The 25952-nt window shown below is 32.8% G+C and overlaps 3 protein-coding genes across 4 annotated transcripts in view; all 3 read right to left on the reverse strand.

The window, feature by feature from the left end:
• Positions 1-105, reverse strand: part of LOC107062455 (uncharacterized) — an 813-nt gene extending 708 nt beyond the window's left edge. The window contains exon 1 of one of the 2 annotated variants that reach the window (XM_015313109.1): positions 18-105. In XM_015313109.1, coding sequence (XP_015168595.1) covers positions 18-40 — 23 coding nt within the window. In that variant the 5' untranslated portion in view covers positions 41-105. The remainder of the gene's footprint in view (positions 1-17) is intronic. The other variant, XM_015313110.1, reaches the window with a different exon arrangement.
• An 11800-nt stretch (positions 106-11905) lies between these two features.
• Positions 11906-13857, reverse strand: LOC102584313 (protein PHLOEM PROTEIN 2-LIKE A10). The gene has a single exon (XM_006356784.2). It carries the CDS (start codon positions 13428-13430, stop codon positions 12147-12149), a length of 1284 nt encoding a protein of 427 aa, XP_006356846.1. The 5' UTR covers positions 13431-13857; the 3' UTR covers positions 11906-12146.
• A 3217-nt stretch (positions 13858-17074) lies between these two features.
• LOC102584656 (uncharacterized) lies at positions 17075-24372 on the reverse strand. Its single transcript, XM_006356785.2, has 3 exons — positions 23648-24372; positions 18530-18717; positions 17075-18324 (listed from the first exon to the last, which is right to left on the reverse strand). The coding sequence occupies exons 1-3, from the start codon at positions 24252-24254 to the stop codon at positions 17788-17790; spliced, it is 1332 nt and encodes a 443-aa protein (XP_006356847.1). The 5' UTR covers positions 24255-24372; the 3' UTR covers positions 17075-17787.
• Between the last annotated feature and the right edge of the window lie 1580 nt (positions 24373-25952).

Raw genomic sequence — 25952 nt, forward strand, 5'->3', positions numbered from 1 at the left:
GGAAAACCCTGCCACACCTAGTGGTGGTTGTAGCTGCCATGATTTTAGAGAGAGAAAATGTTGTAGAGAGAGTGAGAGAGGAATTAGGAAGAGAGTGGATGACAAAGGTAGCTTTTTATAATTTGTTTTTGCCTTTGAAGATTTTTTTAAAATTAAAAAGGAACATTTTAGTTGTTACATGTTCATCAATCATCATTACAATTTTAATATTTACGCATGCTCTTTTTCATCTTTAGCTACTCTTTCCGTTTTAAAAAAAATAATTACCTCCTTTCTTTTTTTAGTTCGTTTTTTAAAAAATGACCCTTTTCTTTTTTGAAACACTTTAATTTTAGCTTTTCTCGTGACACTTAAGGCCACAAAATTAGAGAACATTTTGGTACATTTGAAATAATTGTAATTTAGAACCATAAAATTAAAGAGTTTTCTTTATTTTCTTAAATTATGGATCAAGTCAAACTAGATCATTCTTTTTTAAACGGGGAGTATTTTATTTTATTTTACTCTTTTGATTTTTTTGACGAAACACACGAAGAAGGAATATTGGTATTTGGTGTGAGACACATTAAGGGATAAATGTTTACTAACTTTAGCACATATGGGTCATATACGTAGTTCAACATCCAAATTAAGGGTTGATTTACAAAAATATTTCCTTTTTAGGTTACTATTTAGACCTCATCTCTATTTTTAAAATTGTAAAAATATAAGTGACAAAAAGGATTAAGGAGGCTCTCTATAATTTATATTTAAAATACCACATAATGAATTTGTGATATATGACTCAACGATACATTTGACCTTCATTAATAAAATATGTGTTGTTGATCCATTTATATAAGAAGTATGTTATAATTATATTGATCTATCTTTAAAAGTATATTATCCTCTTAATTATAAAGTAACAATACAAATACAGATAACACATAATAATTAAATGGTGAAACGTCATCTTGAAAATTTGTGAACATTCAACCGTTCATGCTCAAATTCAATCTCTATCAAATTTGAATATCAAATTAATAGATATAGTCATTTAGTCATGACTCAATAGGTTAACTCTACTTAAAGAAAAGATATGAAAATTTGCAAATTTTCATTAATTAAGAATTAAACATGCTTATCTTGATCTTTGTTTTTGTACTTCATTAAATCAAACATGGTTCAATATGTTAAGTCCTTTTGTTTTTTGTGCTTAGTCAAATATCACAATTTAATAGTAGAACTATATTTAATAAAATATGGCACATCCCTCTCACAATATAAAATAATAAAGACATGAAAATAATAATAATTGTGAGAATATGGACAGTAGAGTAGAGCTAGGCCTTGGCATGTTCAAATGCAATTATGAAACCCAAATGTGTAAAGATGCATTCATCATTAATTATAATTCATAATAGTAATTAGTAATAGCCCTCTCGTTGGCCTTTAAAATAATTAGACACTAACCTGGCCTACATTGGATATTTTCTTTTGTTGATAAGTCCCGTCCTTTAAAAAACAAACAATAGAATTTTCCTCTCTTTTCCAACTGTAAATTCAAATTATATACTCTCCATTCTATATTAGTTGTTCAGTTTTTCTCTTTACTCGCTCCTTAATACTTTACAAATTTGTTTACACTTTCGAAAAAATAAAATAAGTTTAGTACTAATGTTTATCCCGGACCTACAAGAAGGACAATGAGTTTCCTAAATCTACTTCAAAAAATCGAACATAACTATGTTTCATAGAATTCAAGACAAAAATAACAAAAGTAGTGGGTTAATTTTAGTTACTTAAAGTAACTGAGTTTTAAATAGGGATAATGGACAAGTATACCTCCTTAGACTATGACCAAAATCTCAGAGACACACCTATGACCTAACTAAATTAAGGTCCTATTACCCCTCAAACTCATTTTTTTTGTAATTTTGTACACCTTTTGGCTTACATGGCACACTCCGTGACTCCATCTAGTTGAGGCGCGTGGGAGATATTTGGATACCACATAAGTCAAAAAGGTGTAACTAAATTACAAAAAAAATGGGTTCGGGGGGGGGGGGGGGTAATAGGACTTTAGTTTAGTTAAGGTGTGTCTCTGAGATTTCGGTCATAGTCTAGAAAGGTACTCGTACCTCTTCCCTTTTAAATAACAACGTTAAAGTGGCTATTGGTGCAGTTCAGCCAATTATATGGATTCAAAGTCTAAATTTGTTGTTGATCCATTCTTGGTATGCTTTACAGAATTGGCCAATTATCAATTTTAAACCCAAGGTGTAAAGAGAATAGGATCCAACAACTTTGAAAATAGATAATCTTTAATTTTTAATCTCGAGTTGTCTCGTAGAGAAACCTTCACCATCAAAAGTGAAAACTTGTTACACTTAAAATTTTGTCCATTAGACAAGTAGAGAGTTGACAATTCAAGTTCACGTGGACAAACTTTCAAGATCAAAAGTGAAAACTTGTTACACTTAAAATTTTATCCAATAGTGGAGTCAACAATTCTCAAGCTCACCTTTAAGGATATTTTTGCAAATTATCCAAAAGAGAATATGAATAGACAATAGTACTCCATATATACTTTTATCGGGCCTTATAAAATGGTCTGGGCTGATTTTCTCAAATAGCCCCTTTTGAGGTTCCTATTTATATTAGTATAATTTACATAAATTTTATAGTGTTGAAAGCTAATTACATTATTTTCCTACTATATTTTTAATTATAAGAATTCCTTAAAATTTATGGATTCCGAAAATATCACTGGACTTCCGGATACATCAGCAAACATCCAGATACATAGGGGAGAGATGTATCAGAGAGGGGATAGGACATCTGGATACATGGGGGAGGGATGTATATAGAAGGGAAGGATGTATCCGAGGGGGAAGGGATGTATCAGAGAGGGGAGGGATGTATCCGAGAGAGATAGGATGTATCCGAGAGGGGATTTTTGAAATTTTTTAAATGATAGGAAATTTTAGAGATTATGATAAAATACATTGTATGTTAGTGAAAAACTTACAAGATAACAAAAAATACAAGATTACAATTGAAAATAAAAATGAAGAAATAAAATCTCTTTAGGCTGAGGCACGGATATCTCGCTCTCTTTAAGGAGATTCAAGCCCACTGCAGTAAATGTTTTCTACCGGTCCAGCAGTAGTCCTTCTTGACTTGCCCCCTCCAGGATACAACAGTTTTCACAAAGTATAACTCAACAACTCTGGACAAGAGTTGAGTCCAAAGCTCCACAAAAAAGAACACTTCCCTTCAATTAATAAGAACTCTCTTTTTGACAAACTTTATGCACTCTATATTTTCCTTGTGTGTTGTGTGTCTCAAACCAAATGAAGACCATCACTATTTATACTAGAAGAAGTCTTCCTAGCAATGAATAGAAAGATAAATAGTGAAGATAATGGCCTCAGGAGTTACATAGGTTACAATGTATAATGGAGGATTAAAGAATGAAATAAAGTGAGGGGTAACATTCACATTGAAGATGCTGGCCAAAATTGTTGAACCAACGTTCTCTGGAACGTTTTTCTTGTGTCCAGCAAGTAACCTCCAATAGACCTTTTTGTAACCACCAAATAATGGCAATAATACATATGCACAGTGATTAACCAAAGTGAGTAATTAGTCACAAATGACTACCAACGGCAGCAATGATAAGTGCCCATTAACTGCTGAAGCATTCAGCATTTTTGTAACTCCAAATAAAGCAAATTAATATATTAAAATATTAATATTAAAATGCTAACAAACCAACATTGTATATTTAGATAATTTTTCCTTTGTCCATATAAAAAGTTATAAAAAATAATAATTTATGCACTTCACAATTGGTTTCGGAATCTGCAAAATAATTCAATGTATTTGTATCCTCATGGTCATGATATTATAGAAGAGAGAGATAGAGAGCAAAATAAAAATTCTTTCCATTTTAATCTATTTGTCTTACTTTTCTCTTTTTAATCTGTTTTCGAAAAAATGTCAATTTTTTTTATTTAATCTAACTCTTTACAGCCAACATCTCATATGACTTATTTTTTTAAAAAAATCTTAAATTTCATGTCGAGTCAAATCTGAAACAAACAAAATGAATAACACACTAAAAACCAAGAACATATACATGTTGCAAAAACTAGTAAAGATCAATGCAGGGGAAGAGGTTGGGGGATGATTGGTACTACTACAAACCTCTTATTTACTTATTATTTTGTAAAGCATATGTCACATGAAGTGAGTGAAGTGTTCAACAACCTTATTTTTGTACTATAAAAAGATCATCTAGAAACATTCATAAATTAGAATGAGGCTTAAAATTCATAATAAGGAAAAATAGAAATTGAACATTGAACCATAACTTATAAGAATGATTGTTAAGATATGGTAACTTGCATCAAATTTGAATATTATTCACATATTAGTAATACATGTACAAATTCTCACAAAATTTACATCAATATTTTCAATATTTACCTACGACGATATTAAATTACACTACTTTTTAGGCGATGCTTTTAATTTGTTATAGTAAGAATCAATGCAATTCTGTCGAATGTTTTAAATTATTCCCGCTAAAATTTAAGTAATGATTAAGAGGGTGTTTGAAACTTTGAATTGGTTTAAAAGTTGGTCAAACTTATTTTTAAGTTAGTTTTTGACTTCTGGAAGTGTTTGACAAATATAAAAAAGGAAAAACTACCTAACTAGACATATATCATTACCATATATACTAATTTTACCTCTACTTTCAAATAATTACATATATTTCCACTTTTAATATTTTATACAATATATTTTAAATATACAAGCAAAAAACCCACATCTCTTAAAATTAGGATTGATTAATTATCTTTATATTTAAATTCCACATTTAATGTTTTAATAACAACCAATCTCCAACCCTATCAATATCTCTCCCACCCCTGCTAATTAACGTTTAGTCAAGATTTTTAAGCCTAAAATTGTTTCTGCCGCAATCAACCAGAAGTTATGTACAAGTTATTCATCAATTTCTTGTTTCTTACCCTCTTTAAATTAAATGTATCAATGCATATTCATATAATTAATCTATAACTTTTCGTTTTCAAATTGTTACTATCCGAAGATCGCATCAACGACAAAGGCGATTAAGAGGTCGAAAGGCCCAATTGGAGGAGTGTTCATGTTGGATTTTCGGTAGATCTGACAGAGGTCAGTTGGATCTAAGTGCAGCAAGCAATGAGCAACATCGATAAATTAAAAAGTGAAGCAAACACCTCCACGGTGAGATGCCCTGACCAACCATGAACGTAATCGGAAAGTTTCAATAAGTGGAGATTTACGCGTCTTTTTGACATATTATTGATGTATCTGACACATAATTGAGATACAATTATATGTATCTAGTTTTTATCAGTGTATCTTATTAAATATGCATGTATCTAATTTTTCTTGTGTATTAATTTTGAATATTAATTTGGATTAATGATATGACAAATACTCTACAATCGTGATTTGTTCCTAAATTCATGTGTTTCAGTTACATTTCATATTTAGATACACATAATTAGATGTATCTGGTTACCAATGTGTATTCGAGATACATATTTTTTGATATAATATATTAAATTGATACTTGATACATCAAATTAATACTAGATACATGAGTTTAATATTAGATCATGTAAATAGATACATGAAATTAATACTAGATACCGTACAATCATGTATCTAAGTGTTAATTTTATTAGATACATCATATATTGATAATAGATACATCAAATTAATGAATTTATTATTTTAAGAGTAATAAGTTGAAATTAATCAAATTTCATAACCAAGATATACATGTTTTTATCTTTTATTAATAATATTAATGAATTTATTATTTCAAAGAGTAATAAAATAAAATTAATTAAACATAGATACACTCCTTGATTTCCGCCTTATATTAAGGGATTTGATTAATATTTTCAGAATTAATTGTCCATGAATTAATTAAACATGTATCTCGATTTTTAGAACCGTGTGATACATGTATCTGGTGAGTAATGATACGTGTATCCAAAGGAAGAAATGTGGTATAAGAAGTAATTTTTGAAACTATCGTGAATTCTAGTAATTAGAATCTAAATTAGTGGGATTTATGTAGTTTGCCCTATAAAAATACTGCAACTTACAATAAGTCCAAAATGACTTAAAATAAGATAGAAAGTGTTTGACAAGGTAAAAGTGACTTAAAATAAGTCAAAAATAAAAAATAAGTCTCTCCTATTTTTTATTTTTTTGACTTAAAAGTCATTTAAGTTTTGACTTTTTATTTTTGACTTAAAAGTTATTTTTTTAAAGCCAATCCAAACACGTTTAAGCTAATTGTAATTCTTCATATCATAGAAAAGCTTGATTATCATATTTTTTTCATGATGTTTAAATGTTTTACGTAAAACGATATTGAATGATACCATTTTTTTAGACGACACTTATGATTTGCCACAATGAGAATCCGTGTAATTGTGCCGACTTCTTTTCTTTTATAGGCGTGAACGTGTCGTAACACAATAGGTTAGAATGTTTTAAATCATTCTCACTAATATGTATTCAACAACTAAGTTATCTCATGACGTACATTTAAACTAATTGTATCTTCACGTCATGAAAAGGTCTAATTGTCATTTTTTTTATATGATATTTAAATTTTACGTGAAAAGATATCGAATGATATCACTTTCTGACACTTCTGATGAATTCTCTCCTTTTATAAACTCAAACGCGTCGTTACTCAATAGGTTGAATGTTTTAAATTATTCCCGCTAAAATTTATGCAACGGCTAAATCTCATGACGTGCATTTAGACTAAACATACATTTAAACTAATTGTATCTTCATGTCATAAAAAGTCGATTATCATATTTTTCTGCACATTGTTTAAATTTAACGTGAAAAGATATTGATCAAATGATATCATTTTCTAGACGACGCTTCTGATTGCTACAACCAGAATCAATGCAACTGTGTCGACTTTTCTCCTTTTATAAACTCAAACGTGTTGTAACACAATAGATTGAATGATTTTAATCAATCGTGCTAAAATTTAAGCAACAACTAAGTTATCTCATGGTGTACATTTATACTAGTTGTATCTTCATGTCATAACAAGTTTTGATTATCATATTTTTCTGCATGATATTTAAATTTTACGTGAAAATATATTGAATGATACCACTTTAATTTCTAGACGGCGCTTCTAATTTAGCATGAATCAATTCAATTGTCCCGACTTCTCTCCTTTTATAGTATCAAACGCGTCGTAACACAATAGATTGAATATTTTAAATCATTCCCATTAAAATTTAAGCAACTACAAAATCATCTCATAACATATATTTAAACTAATAATCAGAATTCTTTGCATGATAAAATAGTCCAATTTATCATATATTTTTTCCAAATAAACATGGACTATGAGATGCAATTCAAATTGCATATCACAAGTTCAAATTCTAAACGTGTAGTTTTCTCGATTTTTCTTTTTAATTAGGTGAAAATAAAACCAAATAAATAAAAAACAAAACTTACATTTTCATTTAGAGAAAAAATCTATCAATTAATAAACCAAGATTCTTGATTTACTAAAATTGTGGTCAAGTAGTAATTCCTTTGTAATTAAAGTTTGACCAAAAAAAGAAGATAAGGTTGTTCTTAATTAAGAATTAAATTGAATACTCATATGTGATCACCAAATATTTTCTTAATTTAGAATTCATTAATTAGCTACACATTTGTGGCATGTACAAATTTGGTTACTACCTCTACTTTCTAACCAATTTATGGTAATTAGTTATCAATTTGTCCTTATCAACACGTCAACAATTTAATTATCAAAATCCAATAAAATCTTGACCATATTTATAGTAAATGATCCCCCTTTCCCCCCTATAAATTCTCTTGTACCATCTTTAAAATAATTCAAAAAATAAGAATAATTCAATTTCTTTGTTGTTGGGAAAATAGGAAAACATGTCAAAATTGTGCACTATTTTTGTTGTGGCATTTCTTCTTTGCTTCAATACTCTCACATTTGCTGTTCGTCCTGATTCTTTTTCTGTGCTCAACCCCAAAATTCAGGTAAGATCTGTGTGCACTCTATCTTTTCAAAATTGGATATGTTGTTGTTGTATTTATACGTATGTTGACAACTATCGTAAAACTAGTCTAAAAATGATAATTTCATCTCTCTCTCTATATATAGAAGAATATGGATGTGAATGAAATTTCATTTATGTATATTGAATGATTCAGTCCTACTATATGGACATGATATGCTTAATCGATATGTATTATTGTTTCCAAATAATTTGAAATTATTGTTTCCAAATAATTTGAAATTAAAGGTAAGTTACGTGTAATGTTGAAACATATGTGCCCTCGATCTAATGACTTTGAATGTAACTTGTATTTTAAGAGTTGATGGTTCGCGGGATTCTGCAAGTCACACCAAGTTGATTAATTATTTTTATGTGCAGGTTGCAAGTGAAGGGAAAGTTGAAATTAAAGAAGAAAAATGTGAAGGAGTGGAGGAAGAAGAGTGTTTGAAGAGGAGGACACTGGCTGCTCATCTTGATTATATTTATACTCAAACTATTAATAACAATCATCCATGAATTAATTAAGAACTTTTTATGTGTTTTAAATTTTTAATCCCCTTTTAATTAGTATATATAGTATTAATTAACTATGAAAGGGGTTGTAATGGCAGTTGATAGTAATAATAAAAAGAATAAAAATACTTCTGCCTAGTTTCTCTGTTATTTGGTGTCCTTGTTTTGTCTCTCCTATTTTATTTTTTTGGTGAGATATTAGTTTATTTTTTCGTATAATAATATATCACAAGTTATATTTCACGGCTGAAAGACAAAAAGGGGAAAATAATCCCGTTTTAAGAACAAAAGTGTTATTTTTTCTGCTAATTATAGGGCAATAAGTCATATGATTTATTTATTTTTTAAAAAAAAACTTAATTCTTTTAAATAATGTAGCCTTTGACCAGATTCCTGATAAACACTTTTGAAATCTTGGTCAAACACAAATAATCATAAGAGAATTATCAGAATTCAAACTTATGTTACTGTAATTAATACGAATTATGATATCTTGATTATTTTTTTGTCACCTTGAAGACAATGAGCTGTCTACTATTTCAATAATTTAAAATGACAAGTCCAACCATTAATATTCTATCCATTAATATTCTATATTAATGGTATGGTATCCTATCCATTAATATTCTATATTAATGATATCTGGGTGGCAATCAAGCGAGTTGGGTCAAATTGGGGAGGATCATAATGGATTAAAATAACAATCGGATCAAGATCTAATCCAATCAAATTTGCTTGGGTCAAAATGTGTTGGGCCGAAATGGGCGAGGTAATAGGTTATATAACGGGTCAGATCCAACCCAACTCAATTTTTACAAAGCTTAATTGTTTTATTTTTATTGTTAGTACCTGTAAAATTATTATGACTATATATAACATATCAAATTGAAGAAAAAAGTTTTTTAAAAATATTTTGACAAGATTGCTCATGAGCCGATTTGGATTACATATCAACCCAATTTTTAATGGTCTGGGTTGAAAATGGGTTGAGCTAATGAATGGACATTGGACGGGCTAAACTTAAACGGGTAGTACAGGCTGCGTTTGATTTTGACACCCTTACCTTATCCCCATAGTATATATCTAGATTATATACAAATGATTTTAGATAAAATAAAATAAAATTGCTAAGCTAACGAACACAAGAAAATAGGTTGAAAAACATTTTCCTAATCTACATAATATATACCCTAAATCCAAAAAACTTAGCAGTTTGCATGAACTAGAATCTTTGGTCATGCACTTAATTTCCTACTGAAAAAGATTTTATTATGTGTGTGAACTCACATACCTTTGTTGGAAACATCCAAAATTCCTGATCTAAGACTGACTTTGAGGAGACCATTGTCTCCAGTTTAACATTTTGTTGTCCACATTCTTTTCATACTTTAACTGGTTGATTCAAGATTAGAAAAGGACAGCTAGTAAGTCCCTGATGAGAATGTCCCACATCAGACCGTACAAGCTAGCTTTTGAGACTGAGTTAGGCCAAAATCCATTTAATAGTCTCATAAAACTAGAGTCGATTGAAACTAATGAAGATAGGCACAAAATATTTAGCATAATTGTTTCGTGATGACAACACAACATTAAGAATACATGAAGAGAACAACAATGAGATTGCTATGTCCTGCTTAAATGCATCTACATCATGTTCAATTTCACCAACCGGATTAGAGTTTATTTGATCTCTTTGTCGTACCCTTTTCTGTATTAACATTATCTTCGGTTCATTGTTCTTAGAAACAACATCGGGAGAAGAAGCTTTAATTTACATCACTGTAACATATTCGAAATACATGGGATATATTAACCACAGTGGAAGAACATGAAACTCTATGTTAGCAGTTAGCACTATTAACAGAGCAAGAAACTTGGTAATGAAGGCGAACCTTGCTATATGTGCAATTTCATGCTTGATAAGGAGCAGCAAATGCTGTAACTGATCTTGTAGTAGAAATGTCACCAGAAGAAAAGGAGCACCGATCATATTGAGGCAATGAAACTCACACTCGTTCACGTTTGTTCATTCTGCTGTGTTCCAAATCTTTTGGTAAAACAATAAACACTTCAGAATCTTCTTCTTTAAGAGACAGCAGAATCTATGAGTTCACATATAATGAATGATTGTTCAATGTATCAACTCCGTTTAGCTTCCTGGCGGACAACAAGAGAGAGAGAGAGGAAGAGGTAACTGCAGCCATAAGATGCATTAAAGCAATAATGTCATGAACAAAAATCACGATGAACAAGGTTTCCGATTTTTACCAATTCCAGCAATGGAGAAAATAACCAAAGATTAGGTTGCTCTAAAGTTTAAACTAGAAGTATACGTCATGTATTATAACATCTTTCCAGATTGTTATGAAACAAAACAATTATATCAACGAGAAAAGACTGCCCATCAGTTCCTTCTTTGTTAGATGACGGAAGATATGGCAGTCTCATATGTTTGAAATTTCACAATCCAAATTGCTAATTAAGGAGTCACCAGATTGTACAAAGGCTTGATGCAGATAAGAGATAAAGATCTATTCGACTCCAAAGGTTAAACTCGGTAGCCTTCATGCTAGTAATGAAGTAGTAAACAATGAAGGATATCAAGAGAAGTACAGTAAAACAACAATGAGAGTTAAAGTCATTCATGCAAAACGACATTTGATATCCTCAACAATGTAAACTTACACTGAGTTCCCTTCCCAAAGAAAAGAAAAAGGAAGGGAAAAAATATCTTGAGACCAAGCACAAGAACACCAACCATATAGAAAACTCTAAAAGCAATCACATCTTCATAACTAATATGATGTGAGGGCAAACTACCCGATGTCCATGCATCATTCTCCTTAATTGAATTTGAAAAGGATGGTAAATGTGTAGTAATAGGTACCAACAAAATGAGCAACAACTTCAGGTTTTCACAAAATAGTATCACAGGAGCAACAGAAAAATATATTGACCAGATTGTACTCTCCAAAATACTACAACAACAAACAATAGCATACCCAGTGTAATCTCACAAGTGTCCTACCTTGTGAAGCTAGAGGGTTGTTTCTGATAGACCCTCAACAACAACAACAACATATCCCAGTGAAATCCCACTACCTCATGGAGGTATTGAGGCAGTTTCCGAAAGACTTTTCCGATAGACCCTCGGCTCAAGTAAAACATTTAAGAAAATAAAGTATGTAAAGCAAATACAGTAGCGAAGAATCTAAAGAAGAGAACAGTAGCAACAACAAATAGTACGATAACTGAAGCAAAGGAAAGTCTGAGAGTAACATGAGCATTTACATTATTTGATCAGATAATGAAGATCAAATACTTCCAATATCAAGTGAACATGTGCATCTGAAAGATAAAAGCATCTTCTCTAGAGAATTCAACAGCATAAAGGATAAAATGTAGATAAAATGTCCTTCAATAGTAGGTATGACAAATGGATGTACATATTTCCCAGACTACAGAACTTATAAGCTTCTAATACGATTGATCTAAGGAGATCACTAACTTTTAGGCAGGCAATAAAGCTTGAGTACTGCCAAGGATATGTAAAAATAATGCAAGGCATACTGTCAGAATTACATAAGATTTAGCATTGATATGAGTAATGACATCCAGCCCTCTCTCCATAACTTCTTCATGGACGACATTAACACTTCTTTTCAAGTTCTCTGATATCTTCCAAGTGAAAAACTCCACGATGGATCTAACGGTTTCAAATGTCACCCTGCCAGTCACATCAAGTACAAACCTCCTATTGCTTGGAACTGCCAATGTTGATGACACACTAGTCAGCCATCCATTACTTTGTAGATCAATCGGTTGTTTCGTATCTTTAATCTTTCTTGGAGGCACTTGCTCAAGTGCCTTCTCACTTGCTTGAGTCAAATATTCACTTTGATCAACTATGGAACAAGCAGAGTTCAAACTCAAATCAGAATCAGATCCCGAAGCTGTCATCACTTGATGAGATGTCTTCACTAGTGTTTCAACAGCCCCATTACAAACAGAAACTAGAAAGTCCTTCACATTAGCTTGATTCTTCGGATTGGTCAACCCAGAAAACAAATCATCATATACGTTTATATGCATTGTTTTATCAAGGTAAACAGCAACTGCAGTGCTCACAAATGTCTGGATACAATCAGCAATCATTAGTTTACATCTATCAGCACAAACCACATCTACCCATCTAGGCACTTCTGATGAATTCGACTTCATATATGAGACCCCAGATTGGTAATTCCCATTCAACCCCTCATCCGACCCACTGTTCGGATAGAAACCCAAAACCAAGTTCCTAGCAAAACTACCAACAACAACAGAAACAAACCCAGTCCCAACAGTACTCATCATTCTATCCATAACCTTATCAACAATACTTGAACTACCCACCTCCTCAATCTCCCCCTTACTTTCACCCCCATATCCCCTTAAAATCCCAACTGTTAGAGCCTGGGAAACCTTAACCACAGAATTGGTAAATTCCTCAGATCTTGCAATTTTAGATAACTGCCTCAAACTCCTAGGAAGTTCATCAGAATCAGACTGCAAAAACTCCTTTAAATCCTTAGACACAACACTAACAGCTTCAGATGAATCAGAAACCATTTCAGCCATTGACATAAAAGCTCCCAACAACCTCATAACCCTCCTCCTTCTCTTCACCACAGAAGGCATATGATACACCCTATATGCACCATAACTAGATAAACCAACTAATCCAAGAAGAATTATCCACTTCCTCTTCTTCTGACCAAAGTTCAAACTTTTCTTCAACACCTCAAGATCCATCTAAAGATTGAAACTTTATACAATACTAAGCAAACCCCACTAATAAAAACCCAAGAAAACTCCCTATAGCTCAAATTAAGGAAACCCCACAGTGGAAAATTGAATCTTTAAAGATACCCACAATTGAGAATATTGATATAAACATGAATTTCGAAGATCGAGGAACCTAGGGTTTCGTTTTTTTTCTGACACAATTGAAAAATCAATGGCCAATTGAATATAGCAATGATTTTTCAATTGATTTGCAGAAAAATATTGAAATGGTCGTTAAGGAAACTAACCTGTGACGATTGTAAAAAGAAGGGAAAATGGGAGAAGTTGAGTGGCTGTTTAGATTGACCAAGCAAAGTGCTGAGAGGGATTTTTGTTTGTTTGTTAATAAGAAATTTAATTCAGTCCAGAAATAATGGGAAAAAAAAATATGAAGGGAATTGTGTGGAAATTATATTTTTGGTAGGAAAAGGAAAGAGATTTTTAGGAATTTTTTTAGAGGAAAATTATGGGAAATTTTATCTGTTTTTTTTGGGTTGTGGAATATCCGTAGGAGCAGCGGCTTTTTAACTACCAAGACGGCAATATTTGCACGTGACATCCACGTGACTTTAATGTTCGAATAGAAATAGAATAAGAATGGTAGTCCCTCCGTCCCATTTTATATGTCACATTTTTACTTTGCACTTGCATTAAGAAATGATGTAACTTTACACTTCTATCCTTATTTAATGTTTTCTTAAGTCGAACTTTATAATAAATGATGAATACATTTTCAAGATTAATTAACTAAATTATCAAGGGTATAATAGGTAAATATGGTAATTTATGCTTAAATTTTATAAAATGACAAGTAGTGTGGTGCAGCTATTTATAGAAAGGAATGACATATAAAATGGGATGGAGGGAGTAATCAATAAGGGTTGTGGTGGAGAGAATAGATATAAGTAGTAATTCATCCTTCATCGGAAGTTGGAGTAAGTTTGAGTTCCTCTAGGCATGGAGTTGTCTTTGTTAGGAGCGTTTTATTCTAATATGAGACTTTCTGGCGTGAGTCCCGATTAATCAGGCTTCAATATGGGTATCGAACACCGGATTGGGAAGCTATAAAAAGAAGAAGAAGAAATAAGAATAGTATATACAAGTCTACTTAGAATAAGAATAGGAATATAATATAATATTATAAATACACAATTCAATAATGTTCTTTCCGTCTATCTAAATTTATATGATATTTTCTTTTAAAAAATTATTTAAAGAAATCTTTGTTTTGATCGTAATTTTTTTATATCTTTTAAAAACCTTGAATTACAAACTACTATACTTTTTAGATAGTTTTTCAAATGTGTAAATTGTTTTTAAAAAAATAATAATTTTTTTTATATCTTTTAAAAACCTTGAATTACAAACTACTATACTTTTTAGATAATTTTTCACATGTGTAAATTGTTTTTAAAAAAAAATAGTGATTGCATGTCAATTAAAATTAAATTATTTCACTTTTGAAATTCCAACTATTCATATTTTTTTTATTGCTTGAATTCTGATTGGTTCTTTTGTTCATTGCTTATATCAGCAAATTTTTAGTTAGATGACATAATAGATTTCGGATCTCTCTGTTACTTTTTTTTTTTAAACAAACATACCAAAAGGAAAAAATATTAAAATAAATTCACACGTGATAAAAAAAAATTATTTATGGGTTGTTAGAAGATTTAAAAAGAACTGGAATCGAAGTCCAAAAAAGGTTATACTTAACAAACGTATAGACAAATACTATTAATTTGTTGGGTTTTGAAATAAACTATATTATTTATATGTATTATTGATCAAATTTTTAGTACAAATGCAAGATTCGGATCAAAAGTACTATGCTTCTGCCAAACTATTAATTACGAGAATTCATTTTTAGTCAATCGGTAACCTCACAAAAAGTTACAAGAATTAAATGAACTCCAACAACCAAAAGTGATGGAGAAATTAGCTATTTTTGTACTAGGAAAATAAAGTACAATAACTTTTTTACATAAAAATGGAAGTGCAATGAAGAACTTACCTACTTTCTTTATAAGCTCGAAATTTTCGAGTCATTAATACGTTACTTGGAGACTTTTACTTCCACCGTCCATGTATATCCCTAATTACTTCTCCACTTTTGAATTGACATACATATTAAGAAAATAATAATGACATAGTGAGTTTATCATTTTACCCCTATTAATTATGAAGTAGATGAAAAGTTCTACATTTTTCAAAGTAATTAGTCATTTAATTGAAGGTATAATGGTAAAAAAAAATTGCCCTTTCTTGATTTGTCAAAATGGACAAGTAATTAGGGACAACTATAAAAGGAAAAGTGGACAAGTTATTAGGGACAGAGGGAGTATTTTTTACTTGACTCACTTCTTACATTTTTGTTTGAATGGTCGTTACATATTATTATACTACTATAATTTATCGTATTGTATCATTTACAGGAACACAAGTAAGTGATTCTTTACATCTATGCTAACTAGTGTATAAAGTTACTTGGTGTATGTCCCTGATGGGAGGTGACAAATATCTCGTGGAATTAGTAGAGTGAAAATTGGCTCGAACACCACCGCTGTCAGGAAAAAGAGGTACAACGTTTGATTCCCGTAAATTTCGATCCATCCCAATTCGTTTGACGTGTCCAAGTATACTTTGGTTACTTTCTTGAACAAATTCGAACTAGATTCATATAATGTCAAATTGAGTAGATCCTTTTAGAAATTATACAAAAAATACAATCCCTATAGGATGCAATTTCCTTGTACCAAATAGACAAATGAGTACAATTTCCTAGAAACTTCAATTTATTTTACTTTAATTTAATAAAGAGAATTGTCAACTTATTTTAATGTTTACAGTATTTTCTTTAATGTTTACAATTTCCAATCACTGATTTTCTTTTTCACTTTATCTATTACTGATTTATCATAATAATAAATAGAGCCTGACTCGACGAAAGAATTGCTTCCTTCTTGCTTGATAGGAGGGGTGAGAGATGGAGGAGAGAGCTTTTATTCACTAGTACAGACTACAGACTAAAAATGTCTCCAAAAGGTGTTGAATGGTCACCGATTACATGGCTCTCAAACCCAAAGTGAAATTGGCATATATTTTCACTAATTTTGTGTATATATCCTCGTTACGACACATATAAACCTGAAATTTTGAAAAAAATTATGAAACAAATACTACTACTTTTAATCTATGCTGTTTTTCCAATGCAGAATCTGTGTAACCGCTATTGTATAATACAATTTTTTTTTTAACCTCCCTAGGAGCTCCCACACTTTTTGCTCCCTTGGTGACTCAAACTCGCAACCTTCGGGTTGGAAGTGAGGAGTGCTTACCATCCGAGCAACCCCCTCTCATCATATAATACAATTTGTATGCTTGACTCAGTTTAAACTTGCTCTGGTTGACGATTCTTTACATCACAAGTATAAATCACAGAAGGAATTTTGGATAGTGAGAACTGAGAACATTCAGTATAATGAAATGCAAACAGTGATTCTTACAATAACAAACAACATTACCCCACAAGGGGGGTCTGGAGAGGGGTACCCCTACCTTGTGAAGGTAAAAGGAGTTGTTTCCGATAAACCGTGTAATTCTTATGTATTACCAATTTGAAGGAATAATAGATAAAAGCAACAGAGACATGAAAAAGGTTTCATTCTCTTCTCACTCACAGTTACACCCTTATAGTAAGTAAGAAGAGGAGGCCTACAGATGCATTTCAAGAAGATTGAGGAAAGATGAACATGCCAAATTGGGATATTCTTCAATGTGCAATTGCAAAAAATATTCCTTTCACAGGGGAGAGATGTCACACTTTTCCTTATATGACACCCCACTATATCCGTTGCCTTGTAACAGGGCACGGTCATTCATATGTACAAATACAAACACTGTTTCGAGAATTAGCTACCATGCCCTCCCTAGGTCATGATTAAGCTATGACCTCAAAACACACAAAAAAATGGAGGCGATGGATAAAATGAATGTTGCTTATTGCCTTGCACCATACAGTGCAAGTAAGCAAGCATCTTGTGATCGAATTCGTGAGGTTCAAGAGATGATGAGATGATGAGATGACCAACCTTTAACATTGAGACTGCCAACTAGTAACAACCACGAGAAGTGGTCATTGCACATTCATGAAGTACTAACTTCTGCAAGCCAGAACAGGTTAAGATGCAGCCTAGCATGCCTGAACCATGGAGAAATTGAGAGTTAGCATTTTTTGCTAGGAGCTCCAGATTCCTCAGAGGTTGACAAGCGGCTGGGTTCACTCTTAAGTTAAATAAGAATCTCCTGGCAGCTGTAGATAAACTCACGAGACATTAAGTGTTGTGCTATGATTTATTGACACTGATTTAGGTTTTATAGGCATTGTATAATCAGTATCATCTTCAAGATCACTAAACGAAACATCCTCCTCATTCACAATAGTAGAACCCGTGTAACCCTCTAACTCTGAGTTGTCTTTCAGCCAGTCATCCTCATGCTCATCATAATCAAACACTGGTGGTTTAAAAGATGGACCAGCTACCACCTCCTTTTCAATGATTTTGCTTGGAGCATCTTCTTCAATAACTGCCTTGTCAATAAATTGGATCTCTGTATTTTCAATTGAGTGTTTCTCAGTCTCAGTGTCAGAAGTGGTGTGGCAACTTGGAGGTTCAAAAGCAAATACTCTTGGGAGCACAAAATATCTAGAGTGAGCATCTTCAGATGAGTTGGATTCAAAGTCTCCACGTGGTGAATATGTGCTCTCTTTTGCTTGAAATGTGCCTATGCCAAACCAATCTGACTCTGGTTTTGTTTTCTTTTGCAGCTCTTGCATCCACATAGCCCTTGCCTCTACAAGCTAAAGAAATGGCAAAATAAAACTAGTTCTTAGAAAGCTCATGTAATCAAAGGTCTTGTATATAGAAGTTGTATCGCTGAAATTGCTTTCAGATTATCCATTATTAGTTCCCTCTACCCACGAAAAAAGGAAAAATATTCTCATCATGACTGTGTAACACAATGCAATGATGATTCTGTAAGCAGGCAGCGCAATATTAACAAACCTGAGATGTAGACAAAAGCTCAGCGTCCTGCTTTTTCAATCTTGAGTAAAGCAGAACAAAATAGACCATCCAAAAGAAGCCTTCACTCAAATGAGTAGGAGAAAGTTCGAATCTGAGAGCAGCTAGTCTCGGCGTTAGACGTTCAACAGCATATGCATGCCTCAGTTGGGCCTCAGAGAGCTCAAAATCTAAAAAAAAGGAGAGAGAAACTCAATTAACGTAAATCTTCTCCTTAAGATCCCACCATCATCACCATTAAGTGACTAGTATTATACAATAGATACCTTATCTTCCTTTGCTACATGATTACCAAGCATTAACTCCATTCAAATTGACATGGCACACTAATAATGACATTTCAAAATGTAAATAAAGACATAATATCAGAAACTCCTTCCCTCATCACATTTTTTTTGACAATATTGAGTGGATATACAGCTTAACATGTTAATTTGTTTTGTGAATTATATCAGTATTGCTAGAAAGTAACAAAGAGTTACTGAGTTTGATAGAGAAAACCTCATATCAAAGTCTAAACGTTGAACAGTTAGCTGAATTTGAACCTGTGCAAGTTGTATATACTAATATTAATTATGAAACGGTGTCAAACACGTCCCAAAATAGGAAGAATGCCATAAAAATTGTGATGGAGGGAGTAACATTTTACACAATGATCACAAAACTGAAAGTACAAATTCATTTAACCATACAAATTTAAACTTTTATATGATATTTTTTGTCAGATTAAGTTTGTAACTATGAATTTAATATTTTCTTTCAACGGTACTTACAAAAATGCACATGCCAAAAATGAAGTAAAACTGTGGTTCTTGAGCTCTCAACTCTATCACCTATTATGTGATTTAGAAAGTAACAGATACAAATTCCTACAAACAAAAGAAGGTACAAAAACTATCTACTAAAGGCGGTTTTTCTTGACTACCTGATCTTTGGAAGTAAACAAAATCTCCATCCAACCAATGGCATGATATGTAACTGCATTGATGTTTTAATTATTTCAAACAACTGCATGATCAACTTAAGGAGTGCTATAAGCTCCTTTCCCAATTTTAGTTGACCTACTTCTATTTTAGTTCGCCTAAGGGCTAAGAAGAATGACCTCTTCCCTTAAATGGCGCAGTCTTAACACATTCAATATGTCATTAAACATGGATTACAGTGTTATATAATGTGTATTTCATATGAGACCAATTTCACATTTCAAATTCTAAAAGTGTCATATTTCTACCGAATCTCAAATAAGAAAATTCATCCAATTCTACTTCAATAATTTATTAATCTTCGTGAAAAGGTTGACCAATTGGAGAAAACAAGGGAGTACGTTAATGAGGGCCATCACTTTTCATTCAAAGTACCCAATCTGCACCGAATACTGCCTTTACTTGGGTCAGCATTCGTTTTTATTTACATTGTTTATAAGGCTTCTTTTTTTTCACTTTCATTTCTAAGTTATTTTTTTTTATGACTAAAATAACGTTAAAAATAGTCATTTCTAAGTTATCATATCTTCTTTTATTCTTTTTCTCATTTTGACACCACAAGATAAATCATTATTTGTTTATACCAACTTATATGCACCTCGACAATTCCACCAACTACCTGCTAACTCGCACCAGCACACTTACCTAGTAACTCTTCCCACGAAAACTAGACATATGAGAAAAAAATCAACTAGTGTTTTTTTGTCTGTGTCGGGATTTGAAACCTAAACTCCAAGATTTGCATCCTCTTCGGTGACACAAGGCCACACCCATGTCCCAGGTGTGCCCAAACAAGTTCTTTTAATGGACAGTGCTGGCCAAAAAAGTACAAGAAAGTATTACACGAACAGAAGCAAACTCCCACCTCTCTCTCTGTATCATTCCTTAGTCATCCAATAGTTACAGCAGTAGTTATTTCTTTTTAGTAGTAGTTATTTTCCTGTAAAAGTGCAGTTTTTCATTCCAGTAATGTTAAGAAGTCATGTCTTAGTTTCTAGGGGTAGTTATCTTGTAAGTGTTGTATTCAAACTATCCGTTTGTCTCAGGAATAGAAGCAGAAAAGTAATTTCAGTTTTTGAGTACTTTAACTCAAGAGATTACATGTTCTCTCTTAATGAACCAGCACCATAGGTCATAGGAGGAAAACTTCAGATTTCACACTACAGCACCCCATAACCAGATCCATATCCGAGGACCATAACAACTTGGTACCAGAGTCAGGTTATGGGAGAACAAATTCAACATCAACTAGCACAATTGGTGAACTTGTTCCAAGAACAACGTGCAGCCAATTTGGCCGGACAGGAAGCAATAAATGCTCGTTTGGATGCACTCGCAAAGGATTTAGAGAATTCTAAGGTCGATTCTGATTCAAATGAAAATACAAGTCAGAATCGCGGTTGGAAGGGAAAAAATAAAGTAGCAGGAGGGTCAGGATCAGAAGTAGGAGGAAGTTTCGTCATTCCTCGACATACAAAGGTGGATTTACCACAATTATATAGCCAAGAGCACCCTTTGGGATGGTTGAACAAATGTAACACTTCTTTCAACACCAACAAACTCTAGAAGAAGAAAAGGTTGGGCTTGCTTCTTTTCATTTAGAAGGCAATGCACAACTTTGGTTTCTTCAACTAGAGATAGATATGCCTCAACCATCTTGGGATGAATTCAAACGTCAATGTAACCTTCGCTTTGGGCCACCAATCAAAAGTCAGAAATTGGAAGAATTGGCTAAGTTATGCCAAATCGGGTCTATGGAAAATTACCAAGAAAAGTTTGAGCAGTTAATTTTGCGGCGTACTGATACACTCACTTAGTCGCAAAAAATGAACTTTATATCAATGGTCTTATTGATTATATAGCAATTGAGGTTGAGTTGCATATTCCTCCAGATTTGGCTACGGCGATGAGTTTATCCCGGCTTTATGAACGCAAGGAACAACCCATTTGTTCGCAATCATTAGATGTTGGCAAATCCAATTTCTCACCTCAACAACATACCATATTTGTGAAGAAACTAACCAGATCTGAAATGGAGGAAATGCGACTTAAGAAACTTTGTTTCAATTGTGATGAACCATTCACCCGAGGTCATCAATGCAAGAAATTATTCTGGACTGACTTTATAGACGATGAGGAAGAGTTTGCTGGGAAGGAGGGAAATACAAATTTCCGCACTTCATGCTTGAGGACAAGCGCGATTTGAAGGAGGAGAGTAATGTTATCACTCCTTAGTCATCCAATAGTTACAACAATAGTTATTTCTTTTTAGTAGTAGTTATTTTCCTGTAATAGTGCAGTTTTTCATTCCAGTAACGTTACGAAGTCATGTCCTAGTTTCTAGGGGTAATTATCTTATAAGTGTTGTATTTAAACTACATGTTTATCCCAGGAAATAGAAGCAGATAGGTAATTTCAGTTTTTGAGTACTTTAACTCAAGAGATTGCAAGTTCTCTCTTAATGAACAGCACCATAAGTCGTAGGAAGAAAACTTCAGATTTCACACTACAACGCTTCATAACCAGATCCATATCTGGGGACCATAACACTCTCTCTCCCTTTCTAGAAAATTGTTGCTGGAGGTTTATTGCAAGAACTGGATTTCTATTACAGAAGTTGCTCCTTGTAAATTCAGAGTGCACTTGTATTGATTGTAGTGATTGCTCTTCTAGATAGAATTTTGTTTATGTAAGTTGCCACAAGAATACGGATCAAGAAAGTTAATTCTAAAAATGCAAATATATTGCTCGAAACTACTATCAGATATTGAAAGATATTATCACTTCCTGTTATGCTATGCGAGGTATCTCTGCTGCTAAATTTTGCATTATATTCAAATTACACACTTCATGCTTTCCTCGAGAAGACCATCCCGAGGAACCATGTTACTCCTCTATGCTAGGTACTTTTGATTCATCTGTCTCCCTAGGCCCTACTTTCTTTGCTTACTTGTAGGTGCAGCACATACTTTTTTTGCTTACTTGTAGGAGTAGCACAGATATAACTTCAACAATTCCAAGTATTCTTATGAAATCTAGTCCAGGAAGGAGGAAGAGGACTTCTCCCACCTTAGTTTCCTCTCTCTCTCTCTCTTGGATTTCTTTTTAATTTTTATAACTATTTTTTGTGTGTTTTGGGTGGGTGACAGGGTGCAAGGACTGCCATGGTAGTTTCCTCCAGTTTATTAGAGCAAGAGAATTGAATGATTTCATTTAATTACCATATACTATCAAGCATAAAGTGTTTAACATCAGCGATAGAACTTGATCAGCTCACAGACACATGTATAGTTCAGGTCCTTACACGTAAAGAAGACGATAAAACCTTTGAGCTAAGCTTCTGTAAGGGCCAACACAGAATACTCGCAACAAAACAAGAACTATGCACATAGATACAAGTTTGGCATAACATGAGTTGTACGGTTAGTTATAAATTCAATAACTTTAATAGCTAAAAGTTTTAGGTTCTAGTTAAAACTGACTCCTGTAACTTTACTCGGACAACAACAAAATTCAGGCTTTACTTAAACTCCGACAGTTCTCGAATAACACGCTTCTCTGACACAACTAAATATCGATTGACTCCTATTCCCACATATCAGGACTGACCAGGCACATTATTGGATGTCGTAATTAGATATTTGATAAGTCCCAATTAGACCAAAGCAATTAACTTTCATTAACAACAATAAACCAGATGCTACACTTATCAAGCATGTCTAGAAGATCAAGTTTACTACTTCATAATTTCCATACTACAAAAGAGAAAGTCCTATATACTCGATACTACTTGCCTATATTCTCAATCAGTAACACTACTAGACTATGCTTAGCCCTAAATTCTCTTTCACGGCTTAAAATGAGCCAAAGGATCACCCTCCCTAATCAATAAAGTGTAACATGAGCTCATCGGAACTTCTCCAATAAGGACTCTAACTAACCGGGCAACATCCAGAGTGTCCTGTAGTACCGCTACTGAAATAGACACAACTCACATCCTAATCAAATTTCATATATGTACCATCTGTTTTGTAAGAACTAAACAATTAATAAACATTTCAGCCAAAACCAAAAAATGTCATAAATGACTAGAAGAACTCAAGAGAGATATACGAACCATCAAATTCCTCTTCATCAGCTAACGGAAAATCCAACCAAGTCTCCGGATGATGAGCTATATTGGTAGCAAAAGCTAACACTTCCTCTGTCACTCCAACAGCATCACTTTCACCCTCCTCCACTTCATCCGAATTCTCCAAATAACCATCTCCATCCCCAATATATTCCCCCTCTTCCTCCTCGGATCCATCACTCAATCCGGAATTCTCAATCCGGTCCCCATCCAAACCAAACAGATCCGATTTCCCCGGCGGTAATGGCGGAGGTGGTGGAGCTAGAAATGAAGCCACTCCCCATAATTGACGCGTTAGGGTTTCCTTCAGTTCAGACAAATCCTCCTTCACGCCGCGATTCTGATTATCCTCATCATCAACATCGGAACCAGAACGGTAATCGTTATTAGATCGTTCTTCTAAATCGATTTCTTCGTAGGTGGATGTATCTTCGTCAACGGCGTGAGAAGCAGTTGATGAGTTGGCAGCACGTGTTACGACGTCGTTTTGGGAGTTGCGATTGAATTCTACTCCGTCTTCGTTATCGTTATCGTTATCTTCATCGTCGTCGAGACGGAGAGTGTTGGCTATGGAACGAGCAAGCCATGACATGGCTAAGCTTTAAGCTACCGTATATGATTGGATCGAGGAAGAACAAGGAAAGAGAGTTGTTTGAATTTTGAAAAAAAATAAAATTGCAGTAGGTGATGATGACGATTGATGGTTGATTTTCTTGTTTTTCTTTTAAGTTTGGTATTGTTGTGACGTAGATTTGGGGGCCGCATCTAATCATATTACTAAGCTCTGCATACATTTTACCTTTTCTAATCGGTTTAAGAAATTTCACGTCAATTTGAATTAGTTAAAATTCAATACGGCGAATACTGACATATACTAGAGTAAATTCAATTTCATACGAGAGAGAGGGGCTAACTTATTTAGTGATGTGCAAAAATTAAATCAATTGATAAAATTAAATTTAAAAAAAAAAATTATTATTGATTTATTGGTATTGATTATTGAGTTAATGATTTTTTGACAATTTTGTATAATTTATTTTATTGGGTTATTCGTTTCATATGCAATTTTATGATTTTGATTAGAGCGGTAAAAAAGGGCTTAGCCCATGGGTTGGCCCGACCCAACCCGTTATTGAAATAGGGCTGGGATAGTATTAGTAGAGCCGTCAAAAAGGGCTTAGCCCATGGGGCCGGCTCGACCCAACCCATTATTGGGGGCAGGGTTGGGATATGATTTTACAAGCCCGTTTAAAATCGGGGCTTATAAGCCCAACTCTTTTAGGCCCTTAGCCCTTGAGGCTTGATCGGGGCTGGGCGGGGTCGATCCATGGGTCAAATTATTTAATTTTAATTAAAATAAATATTAAAAATAAGAATAAAATACTATAAAACCTAAATAAGTGTTTGTGGAGTTTTTCTAAGGAGCTTACCTCATGAATTTCTTTATTATTTAGTTTTGAATATAAGACTTGGATAGTAAACACTATTTATACTATATGTGATAGAATGTTTTATGGCTTGAACAATTAATTAGTTTCTTGATTTCATTTAACAAAATACTTTAAGTAATTATGTATTGCTAACTAAAGTTATAGTTAGAAGTGTTCTTTAGTTTACTAGTTTGTTTTTCAGATATTATTTACTTAAGAGATTATTATTATTTTCTTTAAATATTTATTGCTGGATTTTATTTAGAATTATTGAAACAATGTTACTGTTTGTGACATTGATTTGACATAAAAAAAAAAAGACCGGCCCGCCCCAGCCCTTGACCCTTCTGGGGTTGGACCGGGTTGACCATTTTACAGCCCTTTGAAATGAAGGGCCGGCCCGCCCTAGCCCATCAAATTCTTTGGCCCGTGAGGTTGAGCTGGGTAGGGCTGGACTGACCCGTTTTAACAACTCTAATTTTGATTAATGGTTAAATTAATAATTCAATAAGATTATATTTAAATTATTATTGTACTTCTAGTTATATAACAATGACTTTAATACTTTTCTAATCTTATTTCCTAAATTTTAGTATTATGTTTGTTCATAGGCAACACAAACTAGGCAACTACCTCTCCATTGCAACACTTTATCTCTTCTTGATACAAACTAGTATTAACTTTTATCTTCTCAAATTTAGACTTGATTGTGACAAAAATTACTTTTCGCAATTTATTACATGAGTTTTTAGAACGAATTCGAACAATTTTATCTTAAATCAAAGTGATTAATGTAGAAATTAATAATGCATTTTTATTTTTGCAATTATTTCTATTTTATGAACAATATATATATATAT

The sequence above is a fragment of the Solanum tuberosum genome, unplaced genomic scaffold, assembly GCF_000226075.1.
Source record: "Solanum tuberosum cultivar DM 1-3 516 R44 unplaced genomic scaffold, SolTub_3.0 scf00226, whole genome shotgun sequence".
NCBI classification, from domain to species: domain Eukaryota; kingdom Viridiplantae; phylum Streptophyta; class Magnoliopsida; order Solanales; family Solanaceae; genus Solanum; species Solanum tuberosum.